Source organism: Chaetodon auriga, chromosome 3 (genome assembly GCF_051107435.1).
Source record: "Chaetodon auriga isolate fChaAug3 chromosome 3, fChaAug3.hap1, whole genome shotgun sequence".
In the NCBI taxonomy this organism is placed as follows: Eukaryota; Metazoa; Chordata; class Actinopteri; order Chaetodontiformes; family Chaetodontidae; genus Chaetodon; species Chaetodon auriga.
This window is the reverse complement of record NC_135076.1, coordinates 18620630-18639990: the sequence shown is the minus strand read 5'-3', so window position 1 is coordinate 18639990 and position 19361 is coordinate 18620630. Positions and strand designations below refer to the sequence as shown.

Here is a 19361-nt window from a genome sequence, read left to right as displayed (position 1 = left end):
TACTTGGGTGAACATACTAAATTACCAGCATCACTATGAAATTAAAGTACCAAGGTACCAATTATGCAGAATTACTCATTTCAGGATAATGTTCATTGTTGAATAATCATGATAAGTGATGTAGCTGGTAATGGCGGAGCTAATTTGAATGACTTTATATACTACTGGTTAACTTATAATACTTTGTTGATTTGTATTTTATATTGATAATCTAAATTTTCAAAGTAACTAGTAATTAAACCCATCAAATAAATATAGTGGTTTAAAACAAACACGTTATTTGCCACCAAATGGTAGTGGAGTAAAAGTATGAAATAGTATAAACTGTAGTACAACAACCTCTATATTGCACTTGAGTAAAAGTACTTTCCACCAATGTGTCCACTTTGTCAGATCATATTGTCCAGTACAGAAGTTGTTTTCTGTTGTTTGTAATGTAATGCCTTGCTCAAGAACACTTTGATAAAGTGGATGCCTCCTGTCTGCTGCAGTAAAGATTCACTCCACTGAACAGTTTTCAGGCTCATTATTTGTCTGACATCCCAGTACAACAGAGCGACTCTTCCGCAGGCTTGTGATGAAATATTTGATAATCTAATCAGGCGCGAAGCCTGCTTTTGGTTCATGACAGTTCAGATGTATTTTTAGATCTGACGGCCCCCTATTTTAGATTATACGTCAACAGGATTATAAATTCATAATGTGCGTGTTAGTGTCTGTAGGTGATGTTTTGAGTCTGTTTACATGTTTTGTTCTCATCTAAAGACACTGCTGAATGTACTCTTCTGTTGCCACCCTATTCTATACAATGATGTCCTCCTGAAGTGCTCTGCTAATGAGCATGTAAATGTAACAAAAGACTGAGCATTGTGCCTTTAATGCTGGCAAGTGTAGTGATAATAATCACACACTGAGGGCATAGAGGGCCCCATGTGAACTTCACTGTGTGCTCTCTGGTGAGTGAGCCAATAGAAATTTACCACATCAGACACACAACATAGCTCTACAAGTGTGAAGGAAGCACCCCCCCTCCCCTCTCTCTCTCTGTCTGTCTCTCTGTCTCACAGATGCACCCACACAACACTGGCGCCAACTAGCAAATCCCTCTCTTCCACCCCCCTCTTAACTGACCTCTAATTATGTCATGCGAAAAAGCTGTGTCCCATTGAAAAGCTCTCTTAATCAAACCCAATTAATTCCGCTATTTTCCCTTATTGTCCTTTGTAAGGAACGCGTCTTTCCAATAAGACTGTTAACTCCAGCCGTGGCCCTTTCAGATCTGCTGGGGTGCAGGAGCGAAATAATAGACTGCACAATTAATCAATTAGTCATTAGGGACTCAGTTGTTCTTAATGAACACAGTAACTGTGCAGTAGGGGTGAGCTCCTATTTGCGATTAAGTCAACAACCTTTAATTTCTTAATTTCTGTGACCCTCACAGTTTGAGTACAAAGGAAAACACGACGATGTGCAAGTGCTAGAATTGATTACCCTTATGATATTCTTGCTTTATTCTATTGCTCTGCCCCTATCATCCTGTCATTTCCTCAATTATTTATATTTGTTGCTTGTTGGATTTTGGGGCCAGTCCAAGTTAAGTTTCAAGTGTCTGTCAGCAGATTGATTAACAGGGAACAGACTTAACTTCCAAATAAGATAAGTTTGAGATTTAGCATAGAAGAGAAGAACTCTGCATGAGAACGTTTTTCATGTTATGTCAGGTCACTGAACGTTGACCATTAACCACCGAACCACAATGTGTTTTATAAGAGCAGCAGAGCTAAACATTTTAGGTATTTTAGCAACAGCGTGCACAAGCAGCATCTCACATAAGTGAACATGTACAGGCAGAAAAGTCATGTTTTATGGCCATATGTTGACCTTTTTTGACTTTGTTATGCAACAAGAGGAGGAGAAAACCTTCACTTTGATATGATGTGAAAGTTGTGCAGACAGTAAGTGGTGCATTCACACTGACTACAGCTATAACAGCAACAAGAACAACAATATTAAAGGACCAGTATGTCCGTTCTGGCCTTCTGTTGAAACATGGCAGTGTAAAATGGCGGACTCCATGGAAGAGGACCTGCTCCCTCTGTCAACAGATCACCCGAACAACTTAATTTAAGTTAATCCTACACACTAGCCCTTTAAAATGACACAGCATTTGAATAAAGCAAGCACACACACACACACACACACACACACACACACACACACACATATGTATACATTATATATGTATAATATATATCAATACCTTATGAAAGGCAAACAGCTTTTATTGATGTTTCAACGGTAATCACTTCATCGTCAGATTGATGTTCAGATTAATTGTTCCAAGCGCCAGGTCAGGAGGATTAAACACTGTGTTCTTGTTTCTTACCACCACAAGACTCAGGATTTTTACCATCTTGTGATTTATTGTCCGACATCAGGCAGTATGTGGACAGATTGATTTTCTGTACAATCCAGATGTCCAGATTAGATTAGGTTTTGGATGATCACATATGTTATGATGTTACAAAATAACTGCTTCAGCCAGGAACACTGAGCTTTGATGATGTTGGACTAATTATGGTTGTCTTTCTCTCTGTACTTTTGGCACTCCCTGTCCAAATATTCAATCATTTTAGAATCTAAATACATTTTTTACTTACTTACTTAGTAAAATGAATGATGGAGTATTTTACAAAAATAGCAGCTAAAGTCTCATTTGGCTAACATTTGAATAAATTGGAGATTTTACACAGCAGTGAAAAACTCTCCACCAGCTCTTTTTTTTCTCCGTGTTGATGTGCCGCTGCTCTTTTTCCCATGCTTTTCTTTGTGCCACTCACTCCGGCTAAACGCATGCCTACCCCGGCCCCTGGCTGTGGTTATAGCCCCGACCCGGCCCCAGCTGAGTAGTGCCAAGCTGTCCAGAAGTTAGTGTCTGTTCAGGCCCGGCTCGGCTCGGTCCGGCCCCGGTGCTAATCCTCAGGCTGTCAGAGGACCCCGCTCTGAACTCATCCTGCAACACAGGAAAACGCTCTAATTGGGGGATTTTCTACATCATTAACTCTGATGAGCAGCCATCCCACCCTCCCTCCCCTCTTCCTCTCCACTCTTTCTCCCTCTGTCTCTCCCTCTCTCTCTCTCTCTCTCTCTCTCTCCCTCTCTCTCTCACTCCCACACTTTTCTCCTGCTTAATCTCTTTCTTAATGTTTCTCTTTTTCCTTTCTCCCACTCGGACCTCCTCACATTCTCGGTTTCTCCTTTCATCCTTAAAGCACATTTTTCCTTTTCCATCCACCCAGTGTAATGTTTGTTCAGCTCTCTGGCAACGCCATCAGATGTGATCCAATAAACAGAAATCAACATGTGAAAGTAGTGAAAGTGCTACGAATCTCTTTCTAAAGGGTAGAATTCAATTTGTGTGATTTGTAAGATTTGAGCTCTGGTATGGGTTTTCTGTTTTTTCCAAGTCCTGTCACATGATTCATAGCTGCTTTATGCTCTCGTGTCTTACATTTAAGTCACAGAGCCAAGCATAGAAATTTTTAAGAAATAACCCTAACCTAACCTCCCCAGTGGGTCATTTAACGAAACCTGTTCTGGAGGTATTTCCAGAATCCTCAAAGACTCCTCAAAACATGTGGATGAAAAAAATTTTATGTTCCTGGCTCCATAAAAATGTTGTAACTACTTCCTCTTAATCCAGATACCTGGACATGACATATGTCCTGAGCCTTTTCTGTTAAACACACAGAAAATGCACATTATACATATGAATGAATGAATAAATATATGTGATAATACTTTTTTTTTTTTTTAAATTTTGGTTGTTGTACAAATTGAGCAAAGAGATACCTCCTTACCTAACCTCCACCTTTGGCTTTCGTCTTGTATAGGAAAAAGGGGCGCAACTTGGGAAATATGTTAAAAATCACTTTTATGGTGCAACAGCCAGAATGTTTTTTCATCCCGTTGGTTAAAAAGGTCTTTCAGGATTCTGGAAATGTCTTTAGAACAGCGGAAACTATTGTTAGATGACAGATCAGGTAAGGTAACAGATCAGGTAACAGATCAGCAAGTATTTATTTTTCTGAAAATCAGATGCTTGGCCCTGTGACTGGAATGTAATGCTAATTCATGAGAGGGAGTGTAATGTATTACCTAATGCCTTCAGGATATGTAAACAAAAAACAAACAAACAAACAAAATTCTCTGTTACATTCACCGGCCTACCCATATGGCCCTTGTAGTGAGGTTCATCCAGGCCTCCATCTGTCCAAGAAAGTGATTCACACGCTGAGGCCAGCTAGCACGGCGGCACCGGTCCCTCTGTGAACATGTGTTGCAGCGGCTGAGCCTGCCGGCCTGCCTGCCTGCCTGGGGGCAATTAGGGAGTTGGGCCCTGCGGTCAGAGGCCCCCCTGGGAAGCCCTGATTGATTGGAGTCTCATCTTCCTAACAGGCTGGCACCCTGCCACCAAACCATGGAACAGCAGAGAGGATTGGGAGGGGTAAAAGGAGAGAAAGAGCTCTTATATGACAGAGAGAGACGGGGCACAAGTGTTAGAGAAAAAGAAAGAAAAATGTCTCTGCCCATGTATGTCAGATGATAACGATTATGCTGTAGTAATCTTGGATTGCTCTTCGGACTTAGTGGGGTAAAAAAATGCAGTGACTGTGTGGGAAAGAGTGCACAGGTCAACATGAAAGCACTGCAGTGAGACAGGGGAGATACATATTCTATCAAACTATATTTATTTTCAGTAGGTCTTCATCCTTTCCAGAATATGGACATCCAGTCAAAATCAAAAAGAAAGAAAACAATATTCACGGGGACAGATGTAACTAAGACATGTAAGAAACAAAACATCCACACAAGAAAAATATCCTGTACATTTTCACATTAAAAAAAAAAACTAGAACTGTCAAACTCCTAGTGCATTTTTGTCCATTATCTAACCTTTGGCTTATTCTTGGTCCAAAATGACATTTATATAGCAACCTAAAGATGCTCTTAATCTGGAAGGTAATCCTCATTTCCTTTACAGTCTGAGGTCCTGGCATTGTCCAAAAGGGAGTCTAAACATCACTAACCAACATTTCAAAAACTACATGAGGACAAATGATGAGCGGCAGATGTAAAACTGTGTTTTTCCCTCTCTGAGCAGTGCAGCGATGCATTTTAAAATGAACCAGACATGACTTAAAGGTCCAGTGTGTAGGATTTAGGTCATCTAATGGCAGAAATATAATATTCATAATATTCACATTCATGTTTTCATTTCTGTATAATCACCTGAAAATAAAATGGTTTTGCTTTCCCACTGTGGTGAAAGGATGACCCACGCTACTCTGCCTCTGATTGGCTTACCCTGACAGTCTTACCCTAACCCTAACCAATCATCGCTCCTCATGTCTACACCTAACCAACCCTACCAACAAAGGCAACAATTACAAGCCAATCAGAGGCAGGGTAGGTGGGTGGGTCATCCCATAGCCACAGTGCCATTTGTAATTTAGCCGCCACCAAATCCGACAGAGTGGACTTTTAACGCTGTTGTTCTTGCTGCCATTGTAGCTGTAGTCAGTGTGATGCATGATCACCGTCAGTGCAACTTTCTACCATATTAAAGTGAAATATGACAACCACACTATTATGGGTTTTCATTTTTAAAAACAAAATATAAAAAATAAACCTCTGAAATTGCACTTCAAGATGAAGGGTGTTCTCTCCCTCTTGTTCCATTACAAAGTCCAAGAAGTTAACACATTTTCTCACATAACTGAACACGCGCTGGCTTTTCTGCCTGCACGTGTTCAATTATGTGAGATGCTGCCTGTTGATGTGGTAGCTAAAATGTTGCAATACCAAATGCAAATCTGTTTAGCTCTACTGCTCATGTGAAACACATTGTGGTTGGGTTGATCTTCTCTACCTTTAAGACAATTAGAGCTTGACTTTGTAACAGATGGTAAAAGACCAATATTGTGTCACTAATGACCACAGCAGCTACAATCCATGTTTATCCTCCTTTGCTTGAGAAAGAAAAAAAAAACTTTGATGACAAAATGGTTACAAGGGCCTATTTAGTGCAGTCTGCAACCCCCCCCTCTTCAATTTCAAACAAAGCGGATACACTTGGATCAATTGTGCTGAACAAAGACTAAACTATGTGGGGTGACGCATCACACAGGGCTCTTTCTGCTGCCCTGCACGTACATGCAGCCACCCAACACTGAGCTGCCAACAGGTTTTCTCTTCCAACAGTCACTCAAGCAAAAAGAGGGTTACTCTGCTCACTAGTCCAGGGGTGCCCAAACTTTTTCCTCTGGAGGCCCAAAACTGAAACTTAATGGTGGGCCACGGGCCAAAAGCAAACACCTTTTGTGCTGATAAGATGCAAAACGATTCTAGGATTCCAAGTTCCCTTAATTGACTGACTTCCTGCAGAAAGTGTCTCTGCCTGCCACGCTCAGATTCTGATAAAAATAATTGGGGATTCTTTTTTTAAACTAATTTGAATTTTTTTTTTACAAGGAATATCTGGTATATCAAACCTTATGGCAGGACAACTGTGGGCCGCTAGCCCCACTTTTGGCCAGCCCGAGTCTTTCTTTCTTTCATATTTCCTTCTTGCCTTCCTTCCTTCCTTCCTTCCTTCCTTCTTTAAAGCGTCTCAGCACCAATCAGGAAAGGATTATGATTGTGCAGAATTATTTTTGGTCTATTTTCAGCCCTGGTCCACTTAGAATGGGGGTGGGGAACCTCTGGCTTCCAGGCCATATACAGCCAACAAGCCCACTTGATCTGGCCCATGGGGCAGTTCATTAATACAAAAAGCAATTCAAGAAATCCAAAACATTCTCTAGACAACACTGACTTTTTTCAACAATAAAAGAAAATAAGATAAAATATTAAACTAACCCGTCCTTCCAAGTGGTCCCTAAACACAACATGCACATAGCGTTTATGTTGTTGTGACAGTCACTGTATCGTACATCATGGACACTGTCAAGAAAAGAAAAGACTATGTGGAATGTTACTTTTTCCAAGAAAACAGTTTTATGGTGAATGAGCTAATAGCGAAGAAGCTGAAACCTCATTCAGAAGAACTATTTGTTCAGTTCTGCTCAAGACTGACTGACCCAAACCTAGAAAACCAGCTGTGAGGCACACCATCATCACCATCATCATCATCATCATCACTACCGTCTGACATCAGACGCCTCGACAAAGAGAAGCCATCCCAGCTATTGAAGAGGTTAGTGTGATATATGTGCTCCATAATTTAGTATGGCCTTCGAAGGATGTTATAAACACTGAAATGGCTCTTGATAGGAAAAAGGTTCCCCACCCCCACAAAGAAGTTGTCGTCACATCTCAGACTCTAGTGCACTTTCCTACCACACAATTAATATTTTACAGTTTCTGACCTCATAACTCAGAGATTCTTCTCTGCCTGTACGTTGAAAGCCACAACAGTAGGCTGGTCCTCTGCTGTCATCTTCTTCCTGTCATACCAGGGTGCCTAAGCTCAGATATCTAACCTGGGCAGTCAGCAAGTTGCATCATAAACCACGCTATAACTGACAGATTATCTGAAAAGCAGGTACACAGCTTTTATAACTCAGCAGATTAGTGAAACGTGTCTATACAGTCACAGTCACAGACGTTGTTATGTGCCTTCGCATAGCTGCTTTCAAATTAAACTGAAACTGGACTTTCATTCACAAAGTACTCCGAGACACTGATTAGCTGACCCATGAAAATGCGACAATTGGATTAATTAGTAAAAGCACAAACTTAGTGAAAAAATGGGAAAAGTAAAGGATGAACGGCTACATGTTGGATGTCACATGGGACATACAAACATCTTTATGCATTAAAGGGAGGTATGCTTGCACAGATGGTTTGTTTCAAAAAGTGTTTGATAAGGTAAGAAATTGCTCCTCGGATGCAATCTGTGATTAAAGCAGTGCTCACCGAGAAGACATTTGCTTTTATAGCACCCACAGCGAAGCTAAACGCTTAGAGACTGGAGGAAGAACAGATGTCTGGTAATTGGTGGTTTGAAATAAATTTAACAAGACTGTAGAGTAGAGTTCACTAGTCTGCTTCATGTCCTTGAGATGAGGAAAAATAAAAAAAAATTAAAAAGAAAGTTCAAAGAAAGTCCAAAAATCCTCAGCTTTCGCAGTTCAAAATCCATTTCCTTTGCTCTGTGGGAAACAGACGTTTCTGTCATTTTCCAACATTTGACTCTTTAATATCTGTCACCCTGAACCCCAAGAAGCAACGTCAACATCTCCATTTCCCAGTGTCACTGGCAGGTTTGTTAGTCACATGGGTTGCCAGGTCTTGTCCATAGACTGGATGTGTTCCTTGGCTTTCATTCTCAGTGCAGCAATACTAGAGCTGCGCTGGTCCACGTCCTCCAGAGGGTATTTATCAGAGTACGGTGCCGGACACTGGTAGGGAGGAGGAGCCATACTCTGCATCCCCTGGCCCATGGACGGATGAGGATGAGAGTGAGGATGAGGGTGAGGAGTGGAGTTGAGGAAGCTGTGGCTGGGGTAGCTGGGCTGGAGGCCTTGAGCTGGACCCATGAAGCCCGGGATACTGTGGACAGGGGTAGTGCTGGACAGGGGAGAGGACAGCCAGGGGTCCAAGGGGAGGGAGTTGGTCATGGGACCCATGCTGGTGTGAACTGGTGCTGGACGGTTAAAGGACAGCATGGGTGAGTCGTGGAGCTTCATGGTGCTGGCATCCAGCTTTTCCTGCCGACGCCATTTAGCTCTGCGGTTCTGGAACCAGACCTGGAGGACAAAAGTTTTCATGTACCTGAGTATGAGGAACAGAAGTGCATGATCTCACCCTTTTTCAGTGCTATAAGACATGCAAGGATTGTCATGTGGTGACAACGTTCACATGAATTTGTTTCATCTATGTTTTTCTCTTGCAACTACATGCAATGTGTGTCTAATTATACTCATTCAGCTGTGTGGTGATGCTATCATCAATTGTAAATGTAATTTGAGGCTCACGATTCTGTTTCTGTTTTAAAAAAGTAGTAGTTATCATAATAATTGCAGCACTAACCAAACATTTCTTAAGAAGTTGAGTTTGAAGGTTCATTATTGGTCATTTTCATTGTTCAATGTAATATCTAGGTCACAGGATAGCAACTGAGAGACAAAATCAGATGCAGCTCAAAGCTCCTGAAATGTTCAGTTAGCAGCCATCATGCTAAAGACTTAGTTGTCAGTGGTTATTACATTTGAATATGGACACATAGAAAGAAAGGAAATAAGGAAAATTATATGACAATAGTCATACTGATCTCTTTTGAGGACTGGATGGACTGAGACTGATATTGGTTGTCCTTGTATGCATCTCTTTCTTCCTGGGAGCTGTATTGTGACCTGCCTGTTCACTTCTTCCACAAAAACAAACATTACAAAGCAAAGTATAAAAAATAAAGATTTAATTGTCCATTTTTCTGAGAACCTCTCCTCAACCTCCCACCGCTGAATCGAGTGGCCTCTTCACAACTTTTAAGGTGTGTTTTTTCCCATTTCCTTCCTCTGAACAAGCCACTGTCCTGATCAAAGGCTGCACTCTCTTGTCCTCACAACTGTTCGTGACATCGGCAGTGTGTGTTGTAACAGTTGGAAACACACACCCTGTTCGCGTAACTATCTAGTATAATCTCATCACCTGAATACTGACAAGCCAAAGGCCAAAGGCTTTGCATGTTTCTGCACCTCAGCATTTGGAAACACCGCGGTTCTTAAGGTTAGCTGCCAGCCTGTGATGTGGTGATCTAATTCTCCTGCTGATGTAATCTATTAAGTAATGGCCCAACACAAGAGGACACTGCAGACCCTGAATACTCATACTCATGTAAACAGAACATCTTTGGCTTTATTAATGATAATTATTAATTAATCTTTCAACTATACACAAGTTTGGACAGGCTCCTGTCTCCTCCTACCTGAACTCGGACCTCCGGGAGGTTCACCTTCATGGCGAGCTCCTCACGGCTGTACACGTCTGGGTAGTGGGACTTCTCAAAGGCACGCTCCAGCTCATGCAGCTGGTAGGTGGTGAAGGTGGTGCGGTTGCGCCTGTGCTTCTTCTTGGGTTGATCGTCCTTGCATGGCTCCGGGGACTTGCCTTCATCGCTCTCTACACTCTTCCTCAGCTCGTTCAGTTCCTCGTCACATTTGTTAGTGAATAAGCCGGTATCTGTTCAGAGCACAAGACAAAGGGACCAGGAGTGAATATTTTCTTCATACAGGCTTTTTTATTTGAAAGTGGTGATTATCAAAACAGTATGTGACAAATGTGAGCTCAAATATTCGAGGAAAAACAAAAGCAGAATGGTAAGTTGAAATGAAGAATGCGGTGCCCACTTTCCAGGAGAGCAGACATTAGTTTGACACCTGCAACAATAGGCTACTGTAGGTCAGTGAAGCAAGCAATTCCCTGAACTTCAATGAGGTTCAAAAACATTCCTAATCGGATTTAGAAAAGTTGTTTCCAGTGTTTATCTTCTCCAGAAGTAAACTGTCCACAAAAAGATGTTTCGAAACAAGTGTTCCCTTTCTTTTTATGGACTGAACTGTAAATCACATTGTTGCATCACAGACATTGTCTAACAGTGTTTACCACTGACAGTAAACTACAAACCCACTCTTAGTTCATTAAAACAGAAACTTTAAAATATATTTTGCATCCAGAAACATGAGAATATCCATGTCTTGCCTACATTCACTTTCAACACCACAGAAATACAGAAAACATCACACAGCAGAATTAAGACTTTAACACAGTCAAGAGAAGACGACCGGCTAAATTAGTCTAATCAGCCAGTAATTGAATTAAACAACATACAAAGATGATGATCCAGCAATCAGATCAGTTGCTCTCGTGACACAACTGCTCCAGCAGGGTTTCTGTCTGCCACAGTCAGACCTGAATCAGGTACTGTACAGATTCAGGTTGTTCTGGAGCAGTTGTCAGTCACAGAAAGTAGATTAAATTCACTTAAAGTCAAATGAAGTATCAGAATTCACAATGCAATTTCATGTTAGAAGTGCAAATTTGGCATCTGAGTGGAAAGAAGCAGTTGTTTGGACCTGATTTGACCCACAGATACAAGCTGAATAATTCTGAATCAGGCAGGAAACACTAAATATAGAGAAAATCTTGTCTTGTCTGTCAAAATAATCAAAATAAATTCAGTGAATAAACATAATTAATTCTGAAGTGGATGGAGTTTGAGTTGTCAGAACTTTGATATAAACCTGTGAGATCTGAATTTTCTGGCCATTTGGATTCAGCAGAAACAAGCTGTGAAGACAATACTGACACATCATCACTTCTTAAGTTACTGTGGTAAACTTGTTAAACAGTTGTTTACTGACACATCCACCAGTTACAGGGAAACCTCATTCATGAGGAGTTTCCGGTTGTGGCCACTTGATGAATGTGAGTCAACTACTCACTCTGTTTTAGCTCTGTGTTTGGTCTCCACCAACTCCTGAGAGAAATATCTGGCTCTTTAGCTGCTAAACGTCACACTCTGTTCACCAGTTAATCATTAGCTGTGTCTTTCTTTGGTTTGGTGCTAAACAGGTAGTGTAAAGCGGGTTTTAAGAGGTTTTAAAGCTGAGGGAAGCTACACATTCCAGCTACACTGATAATCTCGGTGGGTTCATCACTATGAGTGTTACATTCTCACATTGTTTTCACATTATTGCCTGATACACCTGAGACATTATCGGCATAAAAAGATTGCAGCTGCTGTAAGGTGAGAGAGTAGGATACATTTTTTAATCAAGAGATATCACCATGATATTTCCCCCTGTTGATTATTCACACTGAGACAATTACTTTTTGTACTGCAAGTTTTCGGAAATTTTATCTTCAAAAATATGCAAATGAATTATCAGTCTTATCTAAATATGCATAATTGTCATACATTTCCAGTGCAAAAATCTGAACACTGGATGAAGTCAGGTTCAGAACTCTTCTTTCATTCTTCTCATATTGGAGTCAAAGGTTTTTACATCGGGAGTCGCTTTATAAATAAAAAAAATACCATCAACTGCTGTTTAAAAAAAAGCCTTGTTTTTAGAAATAAAACATTATATCAACCCAAACCCTAGGAATATGGATAAGAATAAAACTGGACATTAGAAAGAACTAATTTTGAGAAAATGAATGACAATAAATTAGGATTTTTGACATTTTCCTCCCACTAGTCTGGCAGAAGACGTTATCAAAGCAAAATCTCCAAATTGAAAGAAAGAAAAAATATTTTAATTTTTATGTCAAATTAATGTTTCTGAAGTCAAGAGTAAACCTTCACATTTAACAACTATTAGTTTGAAGCTTTTTTTTTTCTCTAGTATTTGATGTTTTCTCAGCATCATTGTTCAATGCATGTTGATTGTCCACCGGCCACTGCCTCAGTTAAATAACTGACAGTATCTAAATGTAAACGTGAGCGAGACGTGTTGACGGAGACAAAGGAGGGGGTCATTGTGGTCTTTCAACTGGCAAATGGGAGCAGAGGCAAAAGCAAAGCAGGATCTTTAGGGGTTCATTTATCCACTTCTCATTAAGCAGCTATGACAAAGGCCAGGCTCTGACAAAGGCAGAGGTCAGGTCTGGTTCAGTGACCAGCTCTTGGCCTGTCAGACCATCACAGCCGCTGGTCTGAAGGCTGCCCACTGTTTATCAGCCAGAAGAACATCTAGAGGCTGGGCGGGTGGGGGGTGGGGGGGGGGCGACTGACACCCAACACAGAAAAGTAGCTCATTCAAGGGGAACTGGGCTGACTTCACAGGATAGTTACATACAAAAGACTGATGTCATCGGTGCTGATGTATGTTAATGAAGAGAAACGAACATCCTCCTGGATTCAGTGACTGAGTTTGGATCACTCATAATCATTCTTTCTGCATGGAATATTTCCATCTCCACTTCGTTTGTGTCCCTGCCACAAAATCACCAACCACCTGCCAGATCCTACATGTGAAAATAGCTTCAGATTAAACGTGATGAATTTGATTTTGAGGCAGAATGATAACAATAACACTCGAATGAACTGCTGCACAGTCTAATCTGCACAGAAGAGAAGATTAGGGGAATTCCACAAGGGGATGGGATTGGGTTTGGGGACATAAACCCCCTACACCATCTTGTTCTGTGATTTATCTCTCAATCTCAGCCCACACAGCTCACATGGTTAATGCAACAGGCTCTACATGGCAACAGTGTGCAACACAGTTATTCTGATTCTGCACGTGAGTTGATTTAATTGGATGCAAACTGCACAGAAATGCTGCACCAACGTATAAGATCTGGTGTTAGTAAAAGTGCCTCATTTAAATTGGTCACATTGGTCACTTGCCCCCTCAAAGAATGGTTCAAATAATGACAAAAGACAGAAGAATTGATTGCGATATTATACCAGATTGATGCTCCATTGTTTGGTTAATTAATCTCATTGTCATGCCCAAAGTGCAGATTTGCAAAAGCACAGGAAAATTAGGTTATATCTAATAAGAAATGTTTTTTGGTCAAGCTCCACAGGATAATCTTGTATTTTGGCTTTGAAGATCTTAACTTCACTCTGGCTCTTGAATAAGTTTTGTTTGGACCATGAATGGCCGAATCTGTGTTGGTGGACAGATAACTTTAAGGGCAGCAGCCAAGTAAGATTTATTATGTTTGCTCAGGGGCATCAATATCTGACCCTCAGTGCAGCAAAATCAATTCTTTCTTATCTAATTCAAATCTCTGAAACACTGAACACAGACCTCATACTTATCCAGGCCTCCAAGACCAGAGGTGCTGCAGTAAGATCGATATCCTTGACCATCACGTGTGTTTTGAGGTTAAAAATCAGATGATTCATAAACTTTATCTTCAATAACAAAGTCTGAAACAAGATCTGACTGAACTTAACCAAAAAAACCCAAAAAAACTGATACATGATGGTATGAAAGTAAAAAAAAAAACAACTTCTGCTTTGCCATGATGGAGACCAGCATCCCCATCAGCAGCAGCTTGACTCACCATGGTGGTACTGCTGCTGCTGCTGCTGCTCTGTGCTGCCGTTTCTCAGAGAGGAAAGGTGCCCACTGTAGGTCGGGTGTGACGAGGGCTCCTGCTGCTTCCCAGGCTCTGCTAGGCCATCTATGTCCACTTTATGGGGTCGTGGGGCTCCAGCAGGGCTGAGCAGGGGGTCCTGGTCTTTACTGAAACCTAGAATGACATCAATGCTGTGGACGCGGCCCCCCGCAGCCATGCCCCCACCTTTCCCCATTTCGTGGAAGTTGCTGGGTGAGAGGCAGCTGTCGTCCACCATGCTCATGGTATCCAGTGATAAATGCATTCGAGCGTGTGGGCACTGCGATCAGAAGAAAGGGGTTTAAGGTAATTGAAGGGCTGAAAGTACAGTAGTGAATACAGATCACCTGATTACCTTAGATGACTCTCTCTATCAGTCTAAACCCGCTTATCCCCTGCAGAGAGTCTGTCCCTTACACTCTGAAAGCCACTGTGCAACTGAAGAGTGTGCTGATGGATGCATTTGGCACACACGAACTTCTTAATCCACACTTTTGACTTTTTAACATGAATGACCATGAACATGACCAGCACTGATACTGTGCAGTGTTGATTATGAACATTCATTTATAGCAAAATTTTAAATGTACGTTAAAAAAAGAGTCAGATTTCATCTTACAGTGTGTAAATCAAAGTCTCTCTATTGGAACTTTATGGCAAATATCTTGTCATCTGACTCATAACATTACCATTGCAATTAGCATAGACTGTAATAAAGTTTTGAAAGGGCAAGCAATTATGTCTACAAGTGTGAAGTCTGCAGCTACTGACTGTTTCTATACAGCAATTCATTCACAGGTTACATAATCTTTGGATAAAGTAATGCATGTTAATAAAGAACAAATGAAGGTTATGTGCAAAAACTAATAAATAAATGAAGTAAGAGAGTTAAATAAACGGACTGGATGGGAGCTAGTGCGCGAAATTGATTCTGTATTCTTTAATTTATTATTTCTGCTTTGCTATGAAATTAAATCCACACATCTACAGACATCTGCAGAAGAGCAAATTTCACATACTCACACAGAGAGGAGAAGGAATGCGTGGTTTCAATCAAACTTATTAGCATTTGTTTGTTCAGTTCATCCCATGATTGAACTACTGAACACATATTTTCACTATCAGGCACTCGCATGACAAGTAACACGGCTGAGGTTGAGGTTTTCATTGAAAAGAGTGACAGCCATGAGATGAGACGGCGGTAGAGCTTACCTTTTGGAAGTAAATATGTTGAACTGTTAAAGTTGCTGCAGCCAGTGCTCCACCTGTTCCTCCCAGCAGCTCACCCTCAAACTTCACTCTTCCCAGATCCGCAATGTGCACAGCTCGCTGTAGCTCAGCTGGCTTTGCTTTCCTTGCATCTCTCTCTAAACTATTTCTCAATTTAACAAACAGTCCTGACAGTAACACTCACATAAAGTGTATCTAAATGAAGTCGCCCAGTGCAAAGAACATTGAACCGCTGAGTTCAGACGCCATGCACTCCAGCTCAGAGAGGAGAGTGGAAGAGGAGGAAGGCAGAGAGGGAGAGGTGGACAAAGCTGAGGGGGCGTAGGAGGTGAAACAAGGGGATTAAGAGAGGGTTATTAATTGGAATCCTTCCCCTCTAAGAGTGATTGGCAGCTGTTTTCTGCTCAAGTATTGTCATTTCCATTCACCCCCACAGGAGGAGGCCCAGGCTAATGAAGCCTGGACAAGACTTTCTTCCAAAAATTTATTGTTTTAAAGACAAAAGACCCGCTGAAAGTTTTCACTGAGCTTACTCAGCCCCTGCGTTGAGTGGAACGACATGAAATAACAGGAAACTTTGAAGTGATGACACAAGAGGTACATCAGCATACAGACTGTCCTCATGTCGCCAGTTGATGTGGACTTCTTAATTCACAACAGAACATTTTCATAAAATAATATTCATACTAATATCCAACCACACTATAATGTTTGTTCAATTTATCAGAAATGTAAATGACATTAATAAGGACGATTGTCTTGAATTTCAGCAACATTCCCGCCTGTGATCATTGTCTGACATCCTGGTACAAAGACAAAGACATTTATTTTGAAAATTTTTTTTTATTAACTGTAATAAACTAAAGAAAAAGATAGATAAATACAGCAACTTATTTATTTTTGCAATACTTTAACAGACATTTTCTAAATTTACCATTTTAAAAAAATCTAAAGAATTTAGAAAAAACTTTATTCTTGAGCTGTAAAGTTATTAGCTCTTATAAATGCTGTCAATTTCTAGATTATTGTTTAATATTGATTTCATTTTTAATAATCATAGATTGTCTAACTCTGGAAAAATGCAAACAAAACCTACTTCCTGATTCTCTGTTTCCCTGTTCTGCTTATTGTGTTTTTATTTAAATGAATGTGATATTTCCAACTCATTCAATCTTTGATCATTTCTGTTGATAAATACTCAAATACTATTTGTTGTGTAAGTTATGTTATGACTGTTATCTCAGTCATATAAAGGAAAGCCAACCCACCATGTCTGCTCAGAAAGGCTATGGGGAGCACCTTAAATGAATTAGTTAATTAATTAATTGGTGTCAGATGACACTATTGGACCACTTGTGGCCTGGCAGAGGAGAGGGTGATGCAACAGGGAACTCTTGGTGGCTGGGAAGTCGGGGCAGAGCCTGGACTGGACAAATGAAAACTCGCCTTGTGGCGGTTCAGCACTTCCTCAAGATGGAGGATTTCTAACATGTCCCTCTGGGTTTAAAGCTGTGTTTGACAATGAGATGACACAATGACATGTTACAATGAACTTCTCAAATTTGCTTGATGCTTAATGTTGACTGGAAACAAAATGAGTAAAACAATGTCATAGTTGGTGTTGAATGCTGGACGTGTGTTTGTGTAAGGGAGCACAAAAGTGTCTTCTTAAATCAGTGGAGACCTCAGAGTTCGAAGTTGACCCCAGCTTACTGCCACAGAGGTCAACCACAACTCTAAAGAGGCTAAAGAGATTTCCTGTGACCTCAAATATATCTAAAGCTAAAGTTAGGAAAACATCTATTTACATACAGACAGCAGATTCAGTTTTTCAGTTTTCACTAGGTGAAAGTGCACATGACAAAATATGTAAAACCGAGGCTGCTGGGAGCAAAAAGGAAGGAGATAAAAAAACAATATTTTTGGTTTTCATGGGTAAAATGGGTTCTTCTGGTCAGGAAATCCATAATTCAGAATTTGTTCATTTCAGTTCATCCCCTTAATGTGTTGCACTTGTTTACTTTACAGTTACCACCAACAACATACGGCTTGGAATTGGAGCTAAACACACTAAGAGGAGCTTGGTAATTGTGTGTCCATCAGCTTAAAACATGCGACGCCTGAAACACATTCAGATCAGTCTTCTTAGCCTGCTTATATTGTTTCCGTTTAGCCATTTATACCAAAACATACTCGGACCTACACCCTGGGATCAGCCTCTCATCGTGCATACAGATCAGCCTGGCTAGAAACAGCAAATCGGTATAAAAATCAGCAGCCAGTTGCACTGCCATTGAAAATGTGTTACCATGAAAATGTAGGTATTTGAGGATTGGAGAATGGAACATTATCATTGTGACTATATTATTATAAGGCCATTTCAAGTACATTTCAGGCAGTGGGAGCTATTTACTGGGCATGAAGAGCTAAAATAACTTTAAAAAACAAAAAACAAACTAAGTGCCCTGTATATATATGTGTATGTATATATATATATATACACACACACATACAAACAATATTGCATCCACGTAATACGATTTCTGCACTGTAGTTTGCAATGCATTCTGGGTTGGTCCATTTGAGGTAATAGCACAGAGGCTCTAAATAGTATGTCATTATTTTAATTTACAGTATGCTACAGTATTTTTTGGAAATTGGTTGTTGCACGGAGAATATTGGAGCTCGATGAGAAGTCTTGATATTCTAAGTTTGGTGGTTTTTAATCTTGCAGTTCTTGCTGTTTTGTCAAAATTTGTGAATTAAGCTATAAGTTACATTCAATTGTATTATCATGACGCAATTAATGCACACTGACAGACCAACACAGCACTAAGTCACAACCAGAGAATAAACTTCTTCAGGGCTGGTGGCAGATGCAGGAGCCAAAGAACATGAAGGAGCAGCTTGCTGCAGAGGAGGTGGAATTTATGACACATGACAGGCAGCAACATGCTAACATAAGCATGACTGAAGAGCTGCATCACAGTCAGAGAGTTAGGAAGGTCAACACTTAAGTCTAAGGGACGTATACTGAGATGGAGAATGTTGAACTAATTGACTTGAAGATAAGGAAACGAAAAATGGCTGAAAATGAAAAACGAATCTATCATCACCTCAGCTGCAAAGGATGAGACCGGAGGAGGATTTTGGGACATTTTTTGTTCAGAGGATTACAGTTGCCTCTCTGCAGATACCAGGGAGCCACTGCCTGGATGTGTCAGACCTAAACCTCTGAAGAACAGCTGTGAGGTCGCAAAATACAGGAGCCAGAGATGAAGAAACCAGGGTGTTCAACCTAAGACGGATCCGTCTCTCCTCTGCACCTGTCATCTCTAAGCTCCAACTCCTCTAAGACAGATGATCTGGGTAAGACCTCCTCTCAGAAAAAAAACATCTTTCCTAGAACACCATGTAGGTACACCATATTCTCCTATTGCATATTCTCCTTGTGTGTGTGCGTCTGTGTGTGTGTGGGGGAGGGGGCAACACACACTAATAATAAGCAACCACACTATAATAATGAACAAAATAAATGAAGCAATAAATCTCATTTCTGTCCTTACATTTTCATTGAAAATTGCGTGTTTTGAAATGTCCAAAACATCAATAACAGAGGCATTAAAGCTATAGCAGCAATAATCAGCGAAGTGTCAGACCAGAAAACCAGAGTGTAGCACAATAACAACATTATTTTGCCTCAATAATCCTACATTCCCATTAGTGTCACCAGCCTGTTGGCAAAATGACTCTCACTGCCAACAAGTAATGATAGTGTAAGGTGTTCGTTTATCCCCTCATGATTTTGTCATTACATTTTTGTCCTTCCACTATTTCTCTGTTATCCTAATTGAGCATAAATTGGTTAAGAAGGAGCAGTGTAGTTATCAAGCTGCTTAGTTTATCAGATGACAATGTAAGTCCCTCTGATCCTATTAGAGGCAAAAGCAGCTAATGTGTAAATGCGCAATGTCAGCTTACAGAGGCAA

At 40.6% G+C, this 19361-nt stretch overlaps 1 protein-coding gene across 1 annotated transcript; it reads right to left on the bottom strand.

Moving 5' to 3' along the window:
* Nucleotides 1-8011: 8011 nt before the first annotated feature.
* On the bottom strand, nt 8012-15622 carry rx1 (retinal homeobox gene 1). Its single transcript, XM_076726817.1, has 4 exons — nt 15355-15622; nt 14089-14422; nt 9992-10245; nt 8012-8813 (listed from the first exon to the last, which is right to left on the bottom strand). The coding sequence occupies exons 2-4, from the start codon at nt 14405-14407 to the stop codon at nt 8337-8339; spliced, it is 1050 nt and encodes a 349-aa protein (XP_076582932.1). The 5' UTR covers nt 14408-14422; nt 15355-15622; the 3' UTR covers nt 8012-8336.
* Between the last annotated feature and the right edge of the window lie 3739 nt (nt 15623-19361).

Coding starts and splice junctions, on each gene's coding strand:
- rx1 (XM_076726817.1), bottom strand. CDS start 14,407: ATGCATTTATCACTGGATACCATGAGCATGGTGGACGACAGCTGCCTC. Junction 10,246..14,088: donor GCAGCAGCAGTACCACCATG/GTGAGTCAAGCT, acceptor TGCTCTGAACAG/ATACCGGCTTATTCACTAAC. Junction 8,814..9,991: donor TCCCGGAGGTCCGAGTTCAG/GTAGGAGGAGAC, acceptor TTTGTCCTCCAG/GTCTGGTTCCAGAACCGCAG.